Source organism: Phyllobates terribilis, unplaced genomic scaffold (genome assembly GCF_046119375.1).
Source record: "Phyllobates terribilis strain yellow unplaced genomic scaffold, ASM4611937v1 Scaffold_17__1_contigs__length_24005725, whole genome shotgun sequence".
NCBI lineage: Eukaryota > Metazoa > Chordata > Amphibia > Anura > Dendrobatidae > Phyllobates > Phyllobates terribilis.
The window spans coordinates 10,545,378-10,565,199 of NW_027362777.1; the positions used below are offsets into that span (position 1 = coordinate 10,545,378).

The 19,822-nt window shown below is 42.9% G+C and overlaps 1 protein-coding gene across 2 annotated transcripts in view; it reads right to left on the reverse strand.

Annotated features, from left to right (window-relative positions):
- Positions 1-13,972: 13,972 nt before the first annotated feature.
- LOC141176076 (uncharacterized) overlaps positions 13,973-19,822 on the reverse strand; it is a 43,921-nt gene continuing 38,071 nt past the window's right edge. For both annotated transcript variants that reach the window (XM_073660068.1, XM_073660069.1), the window contains exon 7: positions 13,973-17,900. In XM_073660068.1, the coding sequence (XP_073516169.1) occupies positions 15,811-17,900 (2,090 nt within the window). In that variant the 3' untranslated portion in view covers positions 13,973-15,810. The remainder of the gene's footprint in view (positions 17,901-19,822) is intronic.

The following is a 19,822-nucleotide window of genomic DNA, read 5'->3' on the forward strand; positions in this document are numbered from 1 at the left end:
TTTTCATATCGATAGTGCAGCACAAACACAGAATACTGTAGAAAACATTTACAGTATCACATTTCCATTACAATAGAAACATCAGTCATTTTATCAATAATAAAGTGTCAAATGTATAATGTAAAATAAATCTATATATATTTCATAAAGCTGCCAGGACCATAAACTGTAGAAAGTGTCCTCTCACTAAGCCTAAGCTCAAGCACACAGATAGTTTGGGGTTTGTTACTTGTTACATTTTATAGGTTAATTTGACCTTCAACGAAGGGGACTTAGTAGAGATTTGTCTCTGGAAGCGTTACCCTTTTCCCCTGTATGATGCTGACCAATCATAAACTGGAGGCAACATGGAGGGAAAAAGAAAACACCTCCAGATTAGGTAAGACCTGACCTTTTCTGTGTAATAGAAGACTCGTGTTTGAAGCACCACTCCAGGAACTTCGTTTAGTTGCACCATTCCAGCACTGAAATAAAAAACAAAAAACACTAGACCGTAGCTTTAACCAGGTCACAAAACTCTCACTAGCGGTGATTACTGTGCAGGGGAGGAGAGCAGAGGTGTGTGATTCCATGTACTGCTCTGTATCTATCCCAGGCTGTGTGGAGTAATGTCCCGGGACCTGGGGTAAACGCTGAGCGCTGTATGTGACACGTGCTGATCGGACACTGCAGCTCTCATCTCAGTCCTGTCCTGCTGCTGTGAGACTAGAGCTGTAGTGTGCGATCAGCATTTATCCCAGGTACCGGGAAGTTATTCCCCAAAGCCTGGGACGGATGCAGAGCAGTATATGGAATCACACATCTCTGCATAGTAATCACTGGAAGTGAGATTTTTTTTAACTAGTTAGACATGTATTATATCAGATACAGAGAAAGCCAGTTCTGATATTCTCTGGGGGTGTGCTCTTTATCCTCTGCATGACACCTCTTGCATATTATTGGACAATGTCATACAGGGGAAAAGTAAACGCCCCCTTAGTTGAAGGGCAAATTGGCATAAAGTTTATAAGTTAATATCTCTGCAATGGAGATGAGAAATAAAAGAAACCATGTTTTATTCATATCTTCAGTCACTTGAATGTAAAGTAACTAGTTCCTCTTTAAAGGGAATCGTTTAATAATATGAACCTGGCCAAAACCACATATATAGGCATGCAGGTCACTGAAACCTAAATCCAATGACACCTTTATATATTTTATCTGTTGCTGCATACCCAAGAAATCAGTTTTGTAACTGGACTTAAAATATGATAACTAATGGGTGACTGGTCTGGTGGGCGTTGTTTTCCTTAGACTAATTGTTCCACAGTCCCACTAATCATGTTATCATGCCCTGTGGGTTTAAGTGACATTATTTGCAAGAACGGTGCCACTAACAGCTCTTTGTAAATTTCAGCATCTCTAATAATGCACAGTAAGCCAGGTGTGCACCTTGGCTTCATTGGAACACTGAGCATGCTGGGTATGCAGCACGGACGCAGGACACAGCCAGCTGCGGAATTTGCAGAGAACCGTCTGTGAAGGCGGGCTGTGTCCTGTCATCATTGCCTGCAGTTAATACACAGTGCCCTGATAAAGTTGGGGTGCATACGCCTGGCTGACTGCGCAATGTCAAAAGAGCCAGTGGTAACAACGCTCTTGTAAATAATGTGACTCATGCTCACAGGGGTATAACGCGATTAGTGGGACAATTAGTTTGAGAAAACAACACCCCCACAACTAGTCCCCCACTACTTAGCAAATTGCAAGCCCTGTTATAAAACTGATTTTATGCATAGGCAGCAATTAATAAGCTCCAAAAAGCCTTGTAAGAAGGGTATAAAGGGATCAATAAATACGTGGTTACAGATTGGAGATCCTGACCGGTTCCCTTTAAAATTTCTTGGAAATTAATAGACATGAATATTAGTGATGGGCGAGCATTAAAATTCTCGGGTGCTCGTTGCTCGGGTCGAGCACATTGGAATACTCGGGTGCTCGACCCGAGCAACGAGCCCAATGTAAGTCTATGGGTAACTTGAGCATTTTTTAGGCGGCTCCCCCCAGCGGTCTGCAGAGGGCCTAAAAATTGCCCAAATCGATAGGAACAGTGCTCAAATGGCATGGGAACAGCATGGGGAAGACCCCCGGAAGCATTTCTGACTCCCAGGTCACTGCTGTCAACAATGTTGTCAGAGGTATTACGCCACTTTTACGGACTCACAATAAAACATACAAAAACTAAACCAAAATGGATTTTCCTGGGAAATATGTTAAGGAACATCTTTTCCTGGGTAATGACTTGTATATAAGGCAAAATAAATAACCATAAACAAAAATACTCCGCCACCATAGGCTATGTTCACACGTAGCGTTTTTGATGCGTTTTTGCACTTTTGTATTGCTTTCAACCTTGACATATGCATTCACCAGTAAATGTCATTTTAACATTTTACAACATTATCTGGCCATGTGGTGTGTGAGACATGATCAGACATATCCTGTTTCATTTATGAAGGAGGAGCTCTGAAAGTCACAAAGCCTATTTTTATAGGGCCATCAGGCGGCCTTTACTATTCTTAAAGGGCCAGCAGTCGGCCCTCACTATTCTTAGAGAGCCATCAGCCGGGTATGCTTTGTTGTTCCCATTACTAAAGAGTGGGTCTCCTATACTGTTATTGCGTATGCAGTGAGTGGCAGGGCTGCTCAAAATTTGGACGCACCCCAATACCCCTTTGAAAATTTGGACGCACTCCAATACCCCTTTGAAGCGACATAGAGGAGGGCCTCCTGAAAACAATGTTCCCATTATTAGGAAGTGTGTCTCCCATACTGTTTACCTATGCAGTGAATGCAAGAGCTGTCAAAAATTTGGAGGCACTCCAATGCCCCTTGGAAGAGACGCGGAGGTCAGAGGGCCTACTGAAAACAATGTTCCCATTATTAGGAAGTGGGTTTCCCATTGTGTTTGCCTATGCAGTGAATGCAAGGGCTGCCAAAAATTGGGAGGCACTCCAATGCCTCTTGGAAGAGACGCGGAGGAGGGCCTCATAAAAAAATGTCCCCATTAGAATGGAGCGGGTCTTCAATACTTGTAATGCCCATGCACTAAGTGTATGAGTGTATGGGCTGACAAACCTTTACCCCTGGGGGGTATACATGAACATACTGTATAAAAATTTTTTTTACGGGCATCATAAACACCCTATAAAAAATTGGGTGGGTGCATCACGGACCATGGTCACCCTGGTGATATGTGGTGGGGGATGAGGAGAAGGAGGAGGACAAGAGCAAATAGCCAAAATCAGGAAGCGTGTACCCATGTGTGGGTGTGAAAAGGTGCATTGGAATACACCTCCCAAAAAAAGACACTGGATTTGAGTTTATGTTACACTGCTATCATTCAGTGGTGTTGAGAAGTCTGGCCCAATCCAGCCCTTGTTCATTTTTATAAGAGTCAGCCTGTCAGCATTTTCAGTTGACAGGCGGATGCGCTTATCAGTTATAATTCCACCACAGGCACTAAAAACCCGCTTTGATAAAATGCTAGCGGCAGGGCAGGCCAGGACCTCCAAGGCATAGAGAGCCAGTTCATTCCACGTATCCAGCTTGGATACCCAATAATTATAAGGCACAGAGGAATCACAGAGGACGTTGGTACAGTCGGCAAGGTACTTCCTCAGCATCTTCCCAAACTTTGCACTCCTTCTGAGAGTAACCAGCGCCTCAGGGCCTGTGCGATGGGAGGGGCTGAGAAAACTCTCCCAGAACTTTGACAGTGTTCCCCTGCCTCTGTTGGAGTTGTGTCTCTCTCAACTGTACTCCTTGGTTGTCCAACGAACAGTGACTTCTGCCGCCAGCGTTTTCAGATGGGAATTTTTTTAATAGTTCCTCAACAAGGGCCTTCTGGTACTGCCCCATTTTTGTAGACCTGTCCGCCTCAGGAATAAGAGATATAAAGTTCTCCTTGTAGCGTGGGTCTAGAAGTGTCACCAACCAGTAATGACTGTCACCCAAAATTTTGAGAACGCGAGGGTCACGGGAAAGGCAGCATAACATAAACTCAGCCATGCATGCCAGATTGCTAACAGGCAAGACTTCCATGTCCTCAGCAAGAGGACGACTGACCATGCTCTCCTCCTCCTCCACCCTATCCTCAGGCCATCCATGCTGAACAGACGGTATGACAGTTGTACAGGTAGTACCGTCTATAGCACATGAAACTAGCTCCCGTTCTTCCTCTTCCTCATTGTCACCCAATCCACGTTGGGACGAGATGAGGCTGGGCTGTGTGTAATCACCCTGTATGGTTCCTTGCTCCATCTTATCGTGCTCCGCCTGCAATGCATCCTCTTTGATTGTGAGCAGAGAGCATTTCAGAAGACAGAGAAGCGGGATGGTGAAGCTAATTATGGTGTCATTGTGCTCACCATCTTGGTGGAGTCCTCAAAGTTTGGAGGATGGTACAGATGTCTGACATCCATGTCCACTCCTGAGGTCTCATGTGTGGAGTCTGAACTGAATACCGACGGCCTTGTTGATGCAGGTAGTCAACAATTGCCCTCTTCTCCTCACAAATCCTTCCCAACATCTGCAGTGTAGAGTTCCAACATGTTGGGGCATCACACACCAATCAGTGAGCCGGAAGCTGCAAACGCTGCTGAAGCACGGCAAGGGCGGCGGAACCTGTAGCTGACTTTCTAAAATGGGCACACAGGCGGCGTACTTTGACAAGCAGATCCAGCAGCTCCGGGTAGCTTTTGAGAAACCGCTGAAACACGAGGTTAAGTACATGACCCAGGCATGGTACATGTGTGAGCTCGCCTCGCCTCAGAGCCGCCACCAGGTTCGGGCCATTGTCACAGACGACCATGCCTGGCTGTAGGTTCAGCGGTGTCAGCCAGAGATCTGCCTGCTCTTTCAGAGCTGTCCACAACTCTTCAGCATTGTGCGGTTTTTCACCTAAGCATATTAGCTTCAGCACAGCCTGTTGCCGCTTGGCCAAGGCAGTGCTTCCAGTTTGTGACTGATGTGGTCATTTCGGAGATGGAGACTGAAGAGTAGGAGGAGGCTGAGGAGGATGAGGTGCAGGAGCTGTAGACTGTGGAGGCAACCCTGATTGCCCTAGGGCCCACAATCCTTGGCGTCAGGAGGATTTGTTTCTTCCCAAGGTCTAACTGGGTCCCGGCTTCCACTATGTTAACCCGGTGTGCCGTCAGCGACATTTACTGTCCCTGCCCACAAGCACTATTCCACGTGTCCATGGTTAGGTGGACTTTCCCTGTATCTGCATTGTTGAGGGCACTGCTAATGTTGTGGGACACGTGCTTGTGTGATGCGGGGACGGCAGACCGGGAAAAATAGTGGTGGCTGGGGACCGAGTACCGAGGGACGGCCACTGCAATAAGGTTGCGGAAAGCTTCCGTCTCCATGAGCCTAAATGGCAACATTTCGAAGGCGCAAGCAGTCGTGAAATGTGGGAATTTAGTAGTGTGGCCTGTGGGACGTCGGCTGCGTATTTGCGCTTGCATTCCAAGGACTGGGGTATGGACAACTGAATGCTGCGCTGGAACAAGGACATGCTTGCTGATGGTGCTATTTGAGAGTGTGCAACGACAGGTGCAGGGCAGGAGGCATCTTCTCATGGCATGCGCCATGGGCAGGGGATTGGCTTGCACGCACAACAGCAGAAGAAGCAGTGGTGTCACCCGCAGACACTGTTCCTGGACCCTGGGATTCGGTCCACAAAGTCGGGTGCTTTTGCTGCCATGTGTCTGATCATGCTGGTGGTGGTCAGGCTGGTAGTTTTGCTAACCCTGCTGATGCTGACCAGGCAGGTGGTGCAAATGGCCTTTTTGGGGTTATCGGCAGAGTATTTAAAAAACAACCAGACTCGGGAAGACAACAGTTGTACGGGCAACTTCAGTCGTGTTGGTGTTACGGGGAACGGTTGCCCGGCTTCTGTCTGTTGTCACCACACTGCTTCTTCCTGCCTGTTGGAGAGCTCTGCCTCCCTCCTCCTGTGTGCTGCTGTCCTTGCTCTGCATGTCCTCCTGCCAGGTTAGGTCAGTTACTATATCATTCACCACCTTGTCTTCCACTTCCGCACCTCGGTCTTCCTTCTGACTTTCTGGCAATTGTGCCTCATCATCGTCCACCTCTTGTGACACTTTCCCACCGTCACCTTCGTATGACCGTGGGTGCTCAAATATTTGGGCACCGCTACATGCGATCTCCTCTTGCCCCGCTTCAAGTGGACCAGGCAAGACGTACGAATCTATAAATGGAAAAGTGAACAGCTCTTCGGCGTGTCCAAGTGTGGGATCAGTTGTCTCTGGGCACTCGGCATGGGGGGAGGAAGGTTGTTCAGGGTGAGGAATATGCGGTCCAGACTCACAGCTACTGAGACTTGACCATGTGGAAGACAGGGTGGTGGTGGTGGCTAAGTGACGGAAGCATTATCTGCTATCCAACCAATAGCCTTTTCACACTGCTCAGTGCTCAATAGTGGTGTATTACGGTCCCCTATTAATTGGGACAGGAAGGTCGAGCGAGAAGATGTGGGTGTTTGTTGTGGCACAATTTCAGCTTGCCCACGGCCTTGGCATGCATCATCACGTCCAGTTCCCCATCCCTTGTCACGTGCCTTGCCCATTTTAAATGGAGGACAATATCTTCCCCGCTCACTACAAATGGCTGAATTTGGAGCAAACTTATATGTGATCCATGTGACGGACAAACCACAGTTTTAAATAGCTGGCCTGTAGGTAACTATTTTTAACAGCGTCGACCTCGTGTCAATAAGTTCACTGACACACTGCAACAAAATTTCAATGGAGGCCAGAAATGGCAGTAATTATATGTGATCCGTGTGACGGACAAACCACAGTTTTAAATAGCTGGATTTTTAGCACTTTAATATGGAAAGGACCTGGCTGTATTCTGCAGTGCCAACAAGCAAATGGCACAGATAAACAGTGTTCTCTGGATTGCTTTTTAAGCAAATAATCAGGATTAAGATAAAAAATAAATTATTCCTGGCCCCTGATACCTGGGCCTATTTCTACAAATATCTGTAAAAGCACCAGCAGACAGAACTGGAATGGATCCTTTTGCCATGTGCACTGCAGTCTGCTATATACCCTGCCTGCCTGCTTAGCATGGCGGTGCCAGGTCTGATATAGACCTGATGACGCTGTGCGGCCAGCCAATCACTGTAATGCAACAACCAACATGGCTGCGGCATTACAGTGTGTGGCAGAAAATCCCTGCATGTTGATTGGCGATCTAAAGTGCGCCACACATGCAGGGTGGGGACCCGAGCTCCCGCCGAGCAACCCTGGAAAGTGTCACAAGAGCAGTGAGATGCTCAGGCATGCACCGAGCAGTAGCGAGCATGCTCGCTCATCACTAGTTACGGTTCATTACAACATTCCACGCTAAAGCGACAGAATTACGTGACTGTCTTATCAAATCATGGCCCATCTTAATGGCTGACCCTATATTGGCAAAATATCTACCAGAGAGACAACAAATCACCTTCAGAAAGGCAAAAAATCTCTGTGATCACCTTATGAGAAGCCACTATTATCCTACCACTCCCCCTAATTTTTTGAAGACCACCTCCAGTAAATGTATGTGTACCATGTGGTAGATGTGTGGCGTGTCCTAATGTCGAACATGCTAACTCTTTCACAGATTCCCAGGGCTCTAGGACCTATTACATCACCAAACCGATAACTTGTACCTCTAAAGCGGTGGACTATTACGCGATATGCCTGTGTCCTAAAATCTATGTAAGGTTCACAACTAGACAACTTAGGACAACAATACGTGAACACGTCCTAGGTATTGAAGCGGCGGTAAAGGAAACTGATATTTCTACGTTAAAAACTATTCCCAAGCATTTTAGAATACACCATAAGTGTGACGCATCTAAACTTAAAGTTCGGGGTATTGACATGATCACCACTAATATTAGGGATGGTAGAGTGAGCCAACTATTAGCCCAGAAAGAGAGCAGATGGATTTGGACTTTAAAAACACTCCATCCATTGGGCTAGAACGAAAATATTAGTTATGCCCCATTTCTCTGATCACCTACAGTACAGACCAAAAGTTTGGACACACCTTCTCATTTAAAGATTTTTCTGTATTTTCATGACTATGAAAATTGTACATTCACACTGAAGGCATCAAAACTATGAATTAACACATGTGGAATTATATACTTAACAAAAAAGTGTGAAACAACTGAAAATATGTCTTATATTCTAGGTTCTTCAAAGTAGCCACCTTTTGCTTTGATGACTGCTTTGCACACTCTTGGCATTCTGTTGATGAGCTTCAAGAGGTAGTCACTGGAAATGGTCTTCCAACAATCTTGAAGGAGTTCCCAGAGATGCTTAGCACTTGTTGGCCCTTTTGTCTTCACTCTGCGGTCCAGCTCACCCCAAACCATCTCAATTGGGATCAGGTCTGGTGACTGTGGAGGCCAGGTCATCTGGCGTAGCACCCCATCACTCTCCTTCTTGGTCAAATAGCCCTTACACAGTCGGGAGGTGTGTTTGGGGCCATTGTCCTGTTGAAAAATAAATGATGGTCCAACTAAACGCAAACCGGATGGAATAGCATGCCATTGCAAGATGCTGTGGTAGCCATGCTGGTTCAGTATGCCTTCAATTTTGAATAAATCCCCAACAGTGTCCCCAGCAAAGCACCCCCACACCATCACACCTCCTCCTCCATGCTTCACGGTGGGAACCAGGCATGTAGAGTTCATCCGTTCACCTTTTCTGCGTCGCACAAAGACACGGTGGTTGGAACCAAAGATCTCAAATTTGGACTCATCAGACCAAAGCACAGATTTCCATTGGTCTAATGTCCATTCCTTGTGTTCTTTAGCCCAAGCAAGTCTCTTCTGCTTGTTGCCTGTCCTGTCCAGGCCAGACAGAATAACTGAGGTGCAGGTTGGGGGGCACCTGGGAAATAGTGACCACAACATTATACAATTCCACATGTGCTTCAGTAGGGTGCCCAGCAAGGGAGTCACAAAAACACTGAACTTCAGGAGGGCAAAGTTTGATCAGCTAAGAGATGCCCTTCACCTTATAGACTGGGATAGTATCTTCAGTAATAGGAGCACGGATAGAAAATGGGAAATTTTCAAAACAGTCCTACATAGTCACTGTAGAAGGTACATACCTTATGGGAATAAAAGGGCTAGGAATAGGAGGAAGCCAATGTGGCTAAATAAGGAAGTCAAGAGGGCAATGAAAAACAAAAAAAGGGCTTTCGGTAAACTTAAACAAGAAGGCAGCGAGGAAGCGCTAATATCTTATAGGGAAAAAAACAAAATCTGTAAGAAACAAATAAGAATAGCAAAAGAGGAGACAGAGAGACTAATTGCCAAGGAAAGTAAAACGAATCCCAAACTGTTCTTTAACTATATAAACAGTAAAAGGATTAAAACTGATGGAGTTGGCCCATTGAAAAATAACCTGGGTAAAATCATATAGGGCGATGAGGGTAAAGCAAACCTACTCAATAGCTTCTTCTCCACTGTTTTCACAAAAGAAAACAATTTATCGGAGGAAATGCAAAGTGATAAAGTAAACCCTCCGCTAAATATCACCCACCTAACCCAGGAGGAAGTTCAGAAACGCCTACATAATATCAAAATAGACAAGTCACCAGGCCCAGATGACATACACCCCCGGGTACTAAAAGAATTAAGTAATGTGATAGACAGACCGCTGTATCTTATATTCAAGCACTCTTTATGGACAGGGTCTGTCCCACTAGACTGGCGCCAAGCAAATGTGGTACCAATATTCAAAAAGGGGTCTAAAAGTGACCCTGGGAACTATAGACCAGTCAGCTTAACGTCTGTTGTGGGTAAATTGTTTGAAGGATTTCTTAGAGATGTCATTGTAGAATATCTTAATGATAATAACTGTCTAACTCAATATCAACATGGATTCATGAGGGATCGCTCCTGCCAAACAAACCTGATCGCCTTCTACGAGGAGGTGAGCTCACAGCTGGACCGGGGAGAGTCAGTGGATGTTGTATACCTTGACTTCTCCAAAGCGTTTGATACCGTGCCACACAAAAGGTTGGTATATAAAATGAGAATGCTTGGTCTGGGGGATAATGTGTGTAAGTGGGTAAATAGTTGGCTGAGTGATAGAAAGCAGAGGGTGGTTATCAATGGAGTAAGCTCAGGGTGTGTCAGGGTTACTAGCGGGGTGCCTCAAGGGTCTGTCTTGGGCCCTATATTATTTAATATATTTATTAATGATCTAGTGGAAGGGTTGCATAGTAAAATAGCAATATTTGCAGATGATACTAAACTTTGTAAAGTAGTTAACACAGATGAGGATAGGGCACAGCTACAGGAGGATTTAGATAAATTGGGGAGTTGGGCCAAAAAATGGCAAATGGGGTTCAATGCCGATAAATGTAAGGTCATGCACATGGGAAAGAAAAACAGCAGTCACCCATACATATTAAATGGGAAACCGTTGGAGAAATCTGACATGGAGAAGGACCTGGGCGTCTTGGTTAATAGCAAATTAAATTGGAGTGCCCAGTGTCAGGCAGCAGCTGCGAAGGCAAATAGAGTCATGGCATGCATCAGAAGAGGAATAGGGGCATATGATGAGAACATTGTTCTTCCTCTGTATAAAGCGCTGGTAAGGCCGCACTTAGAATATTGTGCACAGTTCTGGGCTCCGGTGCTCAGGAAAGACATATTGGAGCTAGAGAGGGTACAAAGGAGGGCGACTAAGGTAATAAAGGGAATGGAGGGACTAGAATACCCAGAGAGGTTGTCAAAATTAGGCCTATTTACGTTGGAAAAGAGAAGGCTTAGGGGAGACCTCATAAACATGTATAAATACATCAGGGGGCAGTACAGAGATCTCTCCCATGACCTGTTTATACCAAGGATGGTGACAAAGACGAGGGGGCACACTATGCGTCTGGAGGAAAGGAGGTTCCTGCACCAGCATAGAAGGGGATTCTTTACGGTCAGAGCCGTGAGACTCTGGAACTCTCTGGGAGAGGAAGTGGTGATGTCCAACTCACTTAATGAGTTCAAGAGAGGCCTGGATGCTTTTCTTGAGAAAAATAAAATTCCATCTTATGCTTAGTGATAGTTAATTAATCCAGATTGGTGTCGGGAAGTGAATTTTTTCCTCAATGATGTCAATTGGCCTATACCGCATGTTTTTTTTTTTTTTTTTTTTTTTTTTTTTTTTGCGTTCCCCTGGATCAACGCTGCGGAATAGCTGCAGTGCACAAGAAATAGGCTGAACTGGATGGACGCTTGTCTTTTTTCAGCCTGATAAACTATGTAACTATATGTAACTATGTAACTATGTCCTTAGCAGTGGTTTCCTAGCAGCTATTTTACCATGAAGGCCAGCTGCACAAAGTCTCCTCTTAACAGTTGTTGAAGAGATGTGTCTGCTGCTAGAACTCTGTCTGGCAACTCGGGTCTCTAATCTGAGCTGCTGTTAACCTGTGATTTCTGAGGCTGGTGACTCGGATAAACTTATCCACAGAAGCAGAGGTGACTCTTGGTCTTCCTTTTCTGGGGCGGTCCTCATGTGAGCCAGTTTCTTTGTAGCGCTTGATGGTTTTTGCAACTGCACTTGGGGACACTTTCAAAGCTTTCCCAATTTTTCGCACTGACTGACCTTCATTTCTTAAAGTAATGATGACCACTCGTTTTTCTTTACTTAGCTGCTTTTTTCCTGCCATAATACAAATTCTAACAGTCTATTCAGTAGGACTATCAGCTGTGTATCCCCCAGACTTCTGCACAACACAACTGATGGTCCCAACCCCATTTATAAGGCAAGAAATTCCACTTATTAAACCTGACAGGGCACACCTGTGAAGTGAAAACCATTTCCGGTGACTACCTCTTGAAGCTCATCAAGAAAATGCCAAGAGTGTGCAAAGCAGTCATCAAAGCAAAAGGTGGCTACTTTGAAGAACCTAGAATATAAGACATATTTTCAGTTGTTTCACACTTTTCTGTTAAGTATATAATTCCACATGTGTTAATTCATAGTTTTGATGCCTTCAGTGTGAATGTACAATTTTCATAGTCATGAAAATACAGAAAAATCTTTAAATGAGAAGGTGTGTCCAAACTTTTGGTCTGTACTGTATATCCACATTGTTTTAACTTTTTCCTATTTCTTTAGTGTTCCTCCATGAGAGTTTGTCGTCTTTTTCTACCAAATATTCATAAAGGCATTACATGGTGATTGGCATGTTTGTATACATGATCTCTCCATTTCTATGTCAATGACGTTCATGACTTCCATTCTGCTATTGGATAACATGGACATAATTGCTGGCACTGTATTGTCTCTCAAGATCTGTAACTTTTTTTCTGTGTGCGCATTTTTTGTCCATACAGTTATTATTGGATATCTTTCGCATTTATAGATCGATATTTTGAGAGATATTTTCTTATATCTTATTATGCATTTACAGTATACTATGATCTCATATAATCATGTTATACTTCATGCGTTTCTTAAAGATATACTTTATTTGTTTCGTCATGTCCAATTAACTTCTCTGACTTATATATAATTGGCTATCGCCTATACCCCTTAGATATATATATATACATTTGGGCTATGCTATTATTGACAGTTTACCCCATTATGCTAGTTTCTTTTTCTCTCTGGTTGTATTTGACTATATATGTCTGTGGACTGGGCGGTACGCATGTCTTCACTGTTCTCTGTGGTGTCCTCGCTGGTCGTATCAATATTTGCTCCATGACGAGCGGTCACGTGGTTCCCCATGTGCTTGCGGCATCATGGATCATATGATGCGGTAGCCGTGGATGCCGCGGTGATTGCCATGTGTCATGCCACGCCCTCCCTACACCCATTGGCGGAGAGACTACACCCCCCCTTTTCCATTGGCTCAAGGGTTTCTAAACCCTACCCACCTTCATTGACGCCACCCCCTGACGAAGGCAGCCGTGCTGAAACGCGCATCAGGGTGAGCGCCATTGAGGAGCGTGTTCACATCCACTGTGGCTGTAAGTATTCTATAGGATTCATGATACACTCTTTTTGCTGCTGTTCTTTAATCTTTTTTCCTACTTAGGTGCATTTTCTAGGCTTTAATATGTATTAGGATATACTTTTACCCTGTAGCCTAAGAGGTCACTTATAAAGATCTGCTGTCCCCGGTATGAGCTATCTAGATTAGTACCTATATATAGACAGCGGTATGACTAACCTCTTATATAGCAACTACTTCTGACCTACCTCATAAGCACCTGCACTTTTATGGAATGCTTCACTGCATTTTAACAATATATTCTTATTTTTTTGGCAGCCCAATTATGTATTTACATCAGAAAATAATCATGTTAATTTGTCTCATGCTCCTCATTAGTGCTCCTCCATTGTTTTACTATTAACTGTCTCTGATTCATATTTTTTTCCTGTATAAATTATAATTAATACAATTTTGTAATTTTTTCACTATTATATGGGACTCTGACTTGAAGTTTTTTCCTCTTGTTTATTATGTATGGAGAACTATGTGGGGCCCATTATTCTGTATGGAGGACTATGTGGGGCCCATTATTCTGTATGGAGGACTATGTGGGGCCCATTATACTGTATGGAGGACTATGTGGGGCCCATTATACTGTACACTGGTTGGCCCACGACTTTGTCAAAGTTTTTCATTTTGGCCCTCTGCATGTTTTGAGCTTTACATCCCTGATGTAGTCAGTCTGGGTAAATGTACATGGAAATGGCAATAATGCAAAGCTGCTAATTGGACTTTGCTACAAGCCTCCTAATATAGCTGAACACGTAGAGGATGATATGCTGCAACAAATTAAAAAGGCAACAAAAACAAGTCATGGTCATAGTGTTGGCTCCCTTGAAATTGTTCCAGAAAATGAAGTAATTCTCCCAGAAAATTATTGAAATTACACTTTTTGTTATACACGTTTATTTCCTTTGTATGTATTGGAACAACACAAGAAAACAGAGAAAAAAAGGCAAATTGAACATAATTTCACACAAAATAGGTAGGACAAAATAGGTGACACCTTGCCAAAATTGTGGGTAAACAACTTTGTTTCAAGCATGTGAAGCTTGTTCAAACGCAATTTTGGCAAGTAACAGGTGTGGGCAATATGAAAATCACAACTAAAACCAGATAAAGGAAGAAGTTGATTCAATCTTTGCATTGTGTGCATATGAGTGGCACACTAAGCATGGAGAAAACAGAAAAAGGAGAAGAGAACTGTCTGAGGACTTGAGAACCAAAATTGTTGAAAAATATCAACAATTTCAAGGTTATAAGTCCATCTTTAGAGATCGGCATGTTCCTTTGTCCAAGGTGTACAGCATAATCAATAAATTTACAACCCATACAGTCAAATATGGGGGAGGTTCAAAGGTGTTTTGGGGTTGCTTTGCTGCCTCCGACTGTGTGCAAGGCATCATGAAATCTGAAGATTAGCAAAGGATTTTGGGTCACAATATAGTGCCTAGTGTCAGAAAGCTGGGTTTGCGTCCTAGGTAGTGTTGAGCGAGCATGTTCTATTAACCCTTTCGCCGAGTATGCTCGGGCCGAGCTCCGAGTATTTACAGCTGCTCAGTGATATGTTTGAATCACTCCCATGTGCATGATTTGCAACTGTTTGACAGCTTTATTACATGTGAGGAATGTCCATTTCTTACACATTCCTCACATGTAATAAAGCTGCCAAACAGTCGCAAATCATGGACACTGGAGCGATTCAAACATAACACTGAGCAGCTGTAAATACTCGGAGCTCACCCGAGCATACTCGGAACAGAACATACTCGCTCAACACTAGTCCTAGGTCATGGATCTTACAGCATGACAATGAGCCCAAACATACTTCAAGAAGCACCCAGAAAATGGATGGAAACAAAGTGCTGGAGAGTTCAAACCAGCAATGAGTCTAGATCTAAATCCCATTGAACACCTGTGGAGAGATCTTAAAATTGCTGTATGGAGAAAAATATTAAAATTTGAGAGTCCTCAGTGGTTGATACCATTTTTTCAGTTAGCCATTAGTCAGTAAGCTTTCGAGACTACTCAGATCTCTTCAGCAGACATAGTATAACACAAAATCTGAAGAGTCACATATTTATACACAACAGGGCGCAGGAATAATGTAATAGATAAGACAAGTGAAGTGAAGCAGAACTATCAGTATGGGAGAGGGATAAGCAGTTGTGGCCGTAAAAATGTGTGGACACAAGTAGATCTATTCTTTTTTTCGTTTTTTTGTGTGGCGATGAGAATTCATCCTTGTTTTAAATTTTTGCCCTGTCTTCCCTACATACAGACCCCCAGTTGGACAATTGGTACATATAATTAAGTTCATTGTGATGCAGCTGAAAGTACCTGGGATCTTGTGGTCCTGATGTGAGTTGGGAATCTTTATCTTGTCCGTGGTCTTTATAAATGGACGGGTTTTACATTTACAGTTGGTGAGGATGAATTTTATAAGTTTCACCACAAAGGTGAAACTATCCTCCCGGTCAGTTTGCTTTCCCTCCCAGTACCTTTTAATTCTAACAATGTTAGGTTTCTGGGAGATTATACTTGTTCCTTTTATTTTTGGTTCTCCTTAGCTTGCCTTCTTTGCCCTATATGAATGTGTTTTTCTTTCTCATTCAGGGTTTTCATATTTTACTTCATACTTTCCTTTCCCCTTGTTGACAGTGTGTTGCAGCCTCCCCTCTGGTTCCTCAGGAGGTATGAGAAACTCATCAACGACTTATTAGGGAGTTAGGTCTGTGGTGACGTTTTTAGTTGTACAGCTAGGGCATTTCTTGTCTGTACAGAGACTAGTTGGGTGTAGTTGCGGCATTCTCCCGTGTGGGTTCTCCGATGGTTATCAAGATGCGCTTTCTGTTTAAAACATTTCCCACATTTTGAACATGAAAAAGGCTTCTTCCCTGTGTGAGTTCTCTGATGTTTATTAAGATGTGAATTCTGTCCAAAACATTTCCCACAATCTGAACATGAAAAAGGCTTCTCCTCTGTGTGGGTTCTCTGGTGTTTACGAAAACTAGATTTCTGGTTAAAACATTTTCCACATTCTGAACATGGAAAAGGCTTCTCCCCTGTGTGCGTTCTCTGATGTGTGATAAGAGTTGATTTCTCTGTAAAATATTTCCCACATTCTGAACATGAAAATGGCTTCTCTCCTGTGTGAGTTCTCTGATGGTTGATAAGAGTTGATTTCTCAGAAAAACATTTTCCACATTCTGAACATGGAAAAGGCTTCTCCCCTGTGTGAGTTCTCTGATGTGTGAAAAGATTTGATTTCTTTGCAAAACATTTCCCACATTCTGAACATGAAAATGGCTTCTCCCCTGTGTGAGTTCTCTGATGCATATTAAGATATGATTTCTGGTTAAAACATTTTCCACATTCTGAACATGGAAAAGGCTTCTCCCCTGTGTGAGTTCTCACATGTTTGATAAGAGTAGATTTCTTTGCAAAATATTTCCCACATTCTGAACATGAAAATGGCTTCTCTCCTGTGTGAGTTCTCTGATGGTTGATAAGAGTTGATTTCTCTAAAAAACATTTTCCACATTCTGAACATGAAAATGGCTTCTCCCCTGTGTGAGTTCTCTGATGTATATTAAGATTTGATTTCTGTACAAAACTTTTCCCACAATCAGAAAATGTAAAAGGCTTCTCCTCTGTGTGGGCTCTCTGGTGTTTAAGAAAACTAGATTTATGGTTAAAACATTTTCCACATTCTGAACATGGAAAAGGCTTCTCCCCTGTGTGAGTTCTCTGATGTTTGATAAGATTTGATTTCTCTGTAAAAAAATTCCCACATTCTGAACAGGAAAATGGCTTCTCTCCTGTGTGAGTTCTCTGATGGTTGATAAGAGTTGATTTCTCAGAAAAACATTTTCCACATTCTGAACATGGAAAAGGCTTCTCCCCTGTGTGAGTTCTCTGATGTCTGAAAAGATTTGATTTCTCTGCAAAACATTTCCCACATTCTGAACATGAAAATGGCTTCTCCCCTGTGTGAGTTCTCTGATGTATATTAAGATATGATTTCTGTACAAAACATTTTCCACATTCTGAACATGGAAAAGGCTTCTCCCCTGTGTGAGTGCTCACATGTTTGATAAGAGTAGATTTCTTTGCAAAATATTTCCCACATTCTGAACATGAAAATGGCTTCTCCCCTGTGTGAGTTCTCTGATGTATATTAAGATTTGATTTCTGTACAAAACTTTTCCCACAATCTGAACATGTAAAAGGCTTCTCCTCTGTGTGGGTTCTCTGGTGTTTAAGAAAACTAGATTTATGGTTAAAACATTTTCCACATTCTGAACATGGAAAAGGCTTCTCCCCTGTGTGAGTTCTCTGATGTTTGATAAGATTTGATTTCTCTGTAAAAAAATTCCCACATTCTGAACAGGAAAATGGCTTCTCTCCTGTGTGAGTTATCTGGTGCCTAACAAGACTTGATTTCTGATTAAAACATTTCCCACACTTGGAGCAAGAAAATCTATTCTTCGCTGTGTGAATTTTTTGATGTTTAAAAAAAGACTTTTTGAGAAGAAAACTATATCCATATTCTGAATGTGAAAATGGCTTCTTTGCATTAGGAGCAGTTTGGTTTTTAATGCTTATTTTGTGACTTTGATTTTCCTTAGTAGTCGGTAATGAATCAGAAGACGAGACCTGTTTCAAAGGATCAGATGACAGATCTTTGCTGTGAAGGGATGATGGTAAATCTGGAGTAATGTCATTCATTTCAATTGTATCCTGTGGAATCTGAAAATTATCTGATTTGAAAATTGAAGATGTCAGCTGTCCCTCTGATCTCCTGGTACAGTCATCTGCCAAGAATAAAAACAATCATCATTTTTTTAATAAAGAATCCTTGAATTTTATATTTTTGAACATTTCTACTTAAACGGTCCATTAAAAAAGGCAAGTTATATAAAAAAATTCACTTATTCACCAAGACAATGACCATCTAATAGAAAACCTCATAGGATGAAGCAGTGGAGCGTGGTGTTCAACTGTTTGTTCATTCTGGCTCCCAAATATGGAGTAAAAGGCGCAGGCTCTGTCCAGCCACTAAGATTAGGGTGCCTGGGACCTGTAGTACCATCCAGTCTGGCAGTATGGGTGTGTGTGCTGTCCAGCTGGAATAATCTGCTCCCTGCTTCAGCCATTTGGAGAGCACTGCACCCTACTAAAGGTGGAAGCATATTGCTGGAAGCTGCCAGATACAGCCTTGTTCTCCTCTGGTTCAGTCCTCTGTGCTCAGCTCCCGGCTTGTGGATTTGTTTCCTGTTGTGACCTCGGCCCGTTTACTGACTACTCGTGTCTTCTGATTTTGTATTTTCTCTGCCCTCCTGGTTCTGACCCGGCTACCTGACTATTCTTCTTTCCATCTCACTCCAAAGAAGAGCAGTTAACACCGTGGCCCAAGCCTAGGGGTCTCTGTGTAGGTTCAGATCCATGTAGAGGGGTTAAAGGGTGATGATCAAAGTAATTTGTGAAATCTGTAAACAGGGTAGATAGTGACAAGCCTGTTCGTGGTAGCCATCTTTTGAGCATTCCTAATATCTAAATGGCGCTCCTTCCCTTCTTAACCTGCCATGTGCCCAGACAGTAGTGTACAACCGTATATAGGGGATTGTCAGATTCAAAAGAAGTTGGAAAATAATTTGTAAGGTCCATTTGTTTCCTATTATCCTTTGTGAAGAATTCCAAAGTTATCACCACATAAAGTGACACACGTCAGATTTGAAAAATGGGGCCTGATTAGAAACATAAAACTGCGGGAAGGGGTTAAATCAGAGGATTACAGAAGTTAAAAACTGTGACTATAGACAATAAAACATCGACTGAAATGATCAAACTGAACAGTCTTCATCAGAGAAAAATGAGTAACTAGTGGTGAAACCTCTCTGGGGTAATTGGAGTATGGGGCTCGGTGGCTCTTGGCAATCTAAACTATCATAAGAACCAATATTTTCTGTCAGATGAGTGTCAAGAAGAAATATTAGACATTTAAAGTGAACTTTTTTATAATACTGCAGAGCTGAGGTGTCTTAAATGTAGATCTCGGGCATTTGGAAGAGGTAATGGAGATCTTTTTGAAAAACTACCAGGGAGTTATAGAGTCACATAAGTGAGGCCGGCTGATCCAACCACAATGAAACTATCATAGAGAGGGAATTTGTAAAAAAAAGAAAGAATATAAAAACATGTAACATCCCCAACAACAACATATGTATGAAGGGAGAAATCCAACACTAAACTGGAGTTGCACTCATTTATGGTGGACCATTTGGCTTGAACAAGCCGGAACCCCGAACACGAACCTGAATTTGAAATGCCGAACAAATTTGCTCAATACTATTTATGATGTGGAGTGAATCCATGAAACCAGGGCTGGAGCCAACACATCTCCTGCAGGCGTGAATAAATGTATATTACAGCCATCAGCCACGCACAGCTTAGAGATGTATCATGGCACAGTGTAATGTTTTCTGTATAGTTTATCACAATCCAGTTTGAAGTTAGTTGGTTTTAAAATAAATTGAACAGTCAGGATAAAGGGAAACTCTGCTGTTATTGTACAGAAATTCACACTTGGCCTCACTGCACATTTAATGTTGTCGATCATAAAAGTGAAGTTTGGCCAAAAAGACTGGACCTGGTCTTGTAGGGACCATATGAGCACATTCAGCAGCACAGAAGGGAGAGAAGGTAGATTCATCCAATAAGATATCAGGGATCTAGG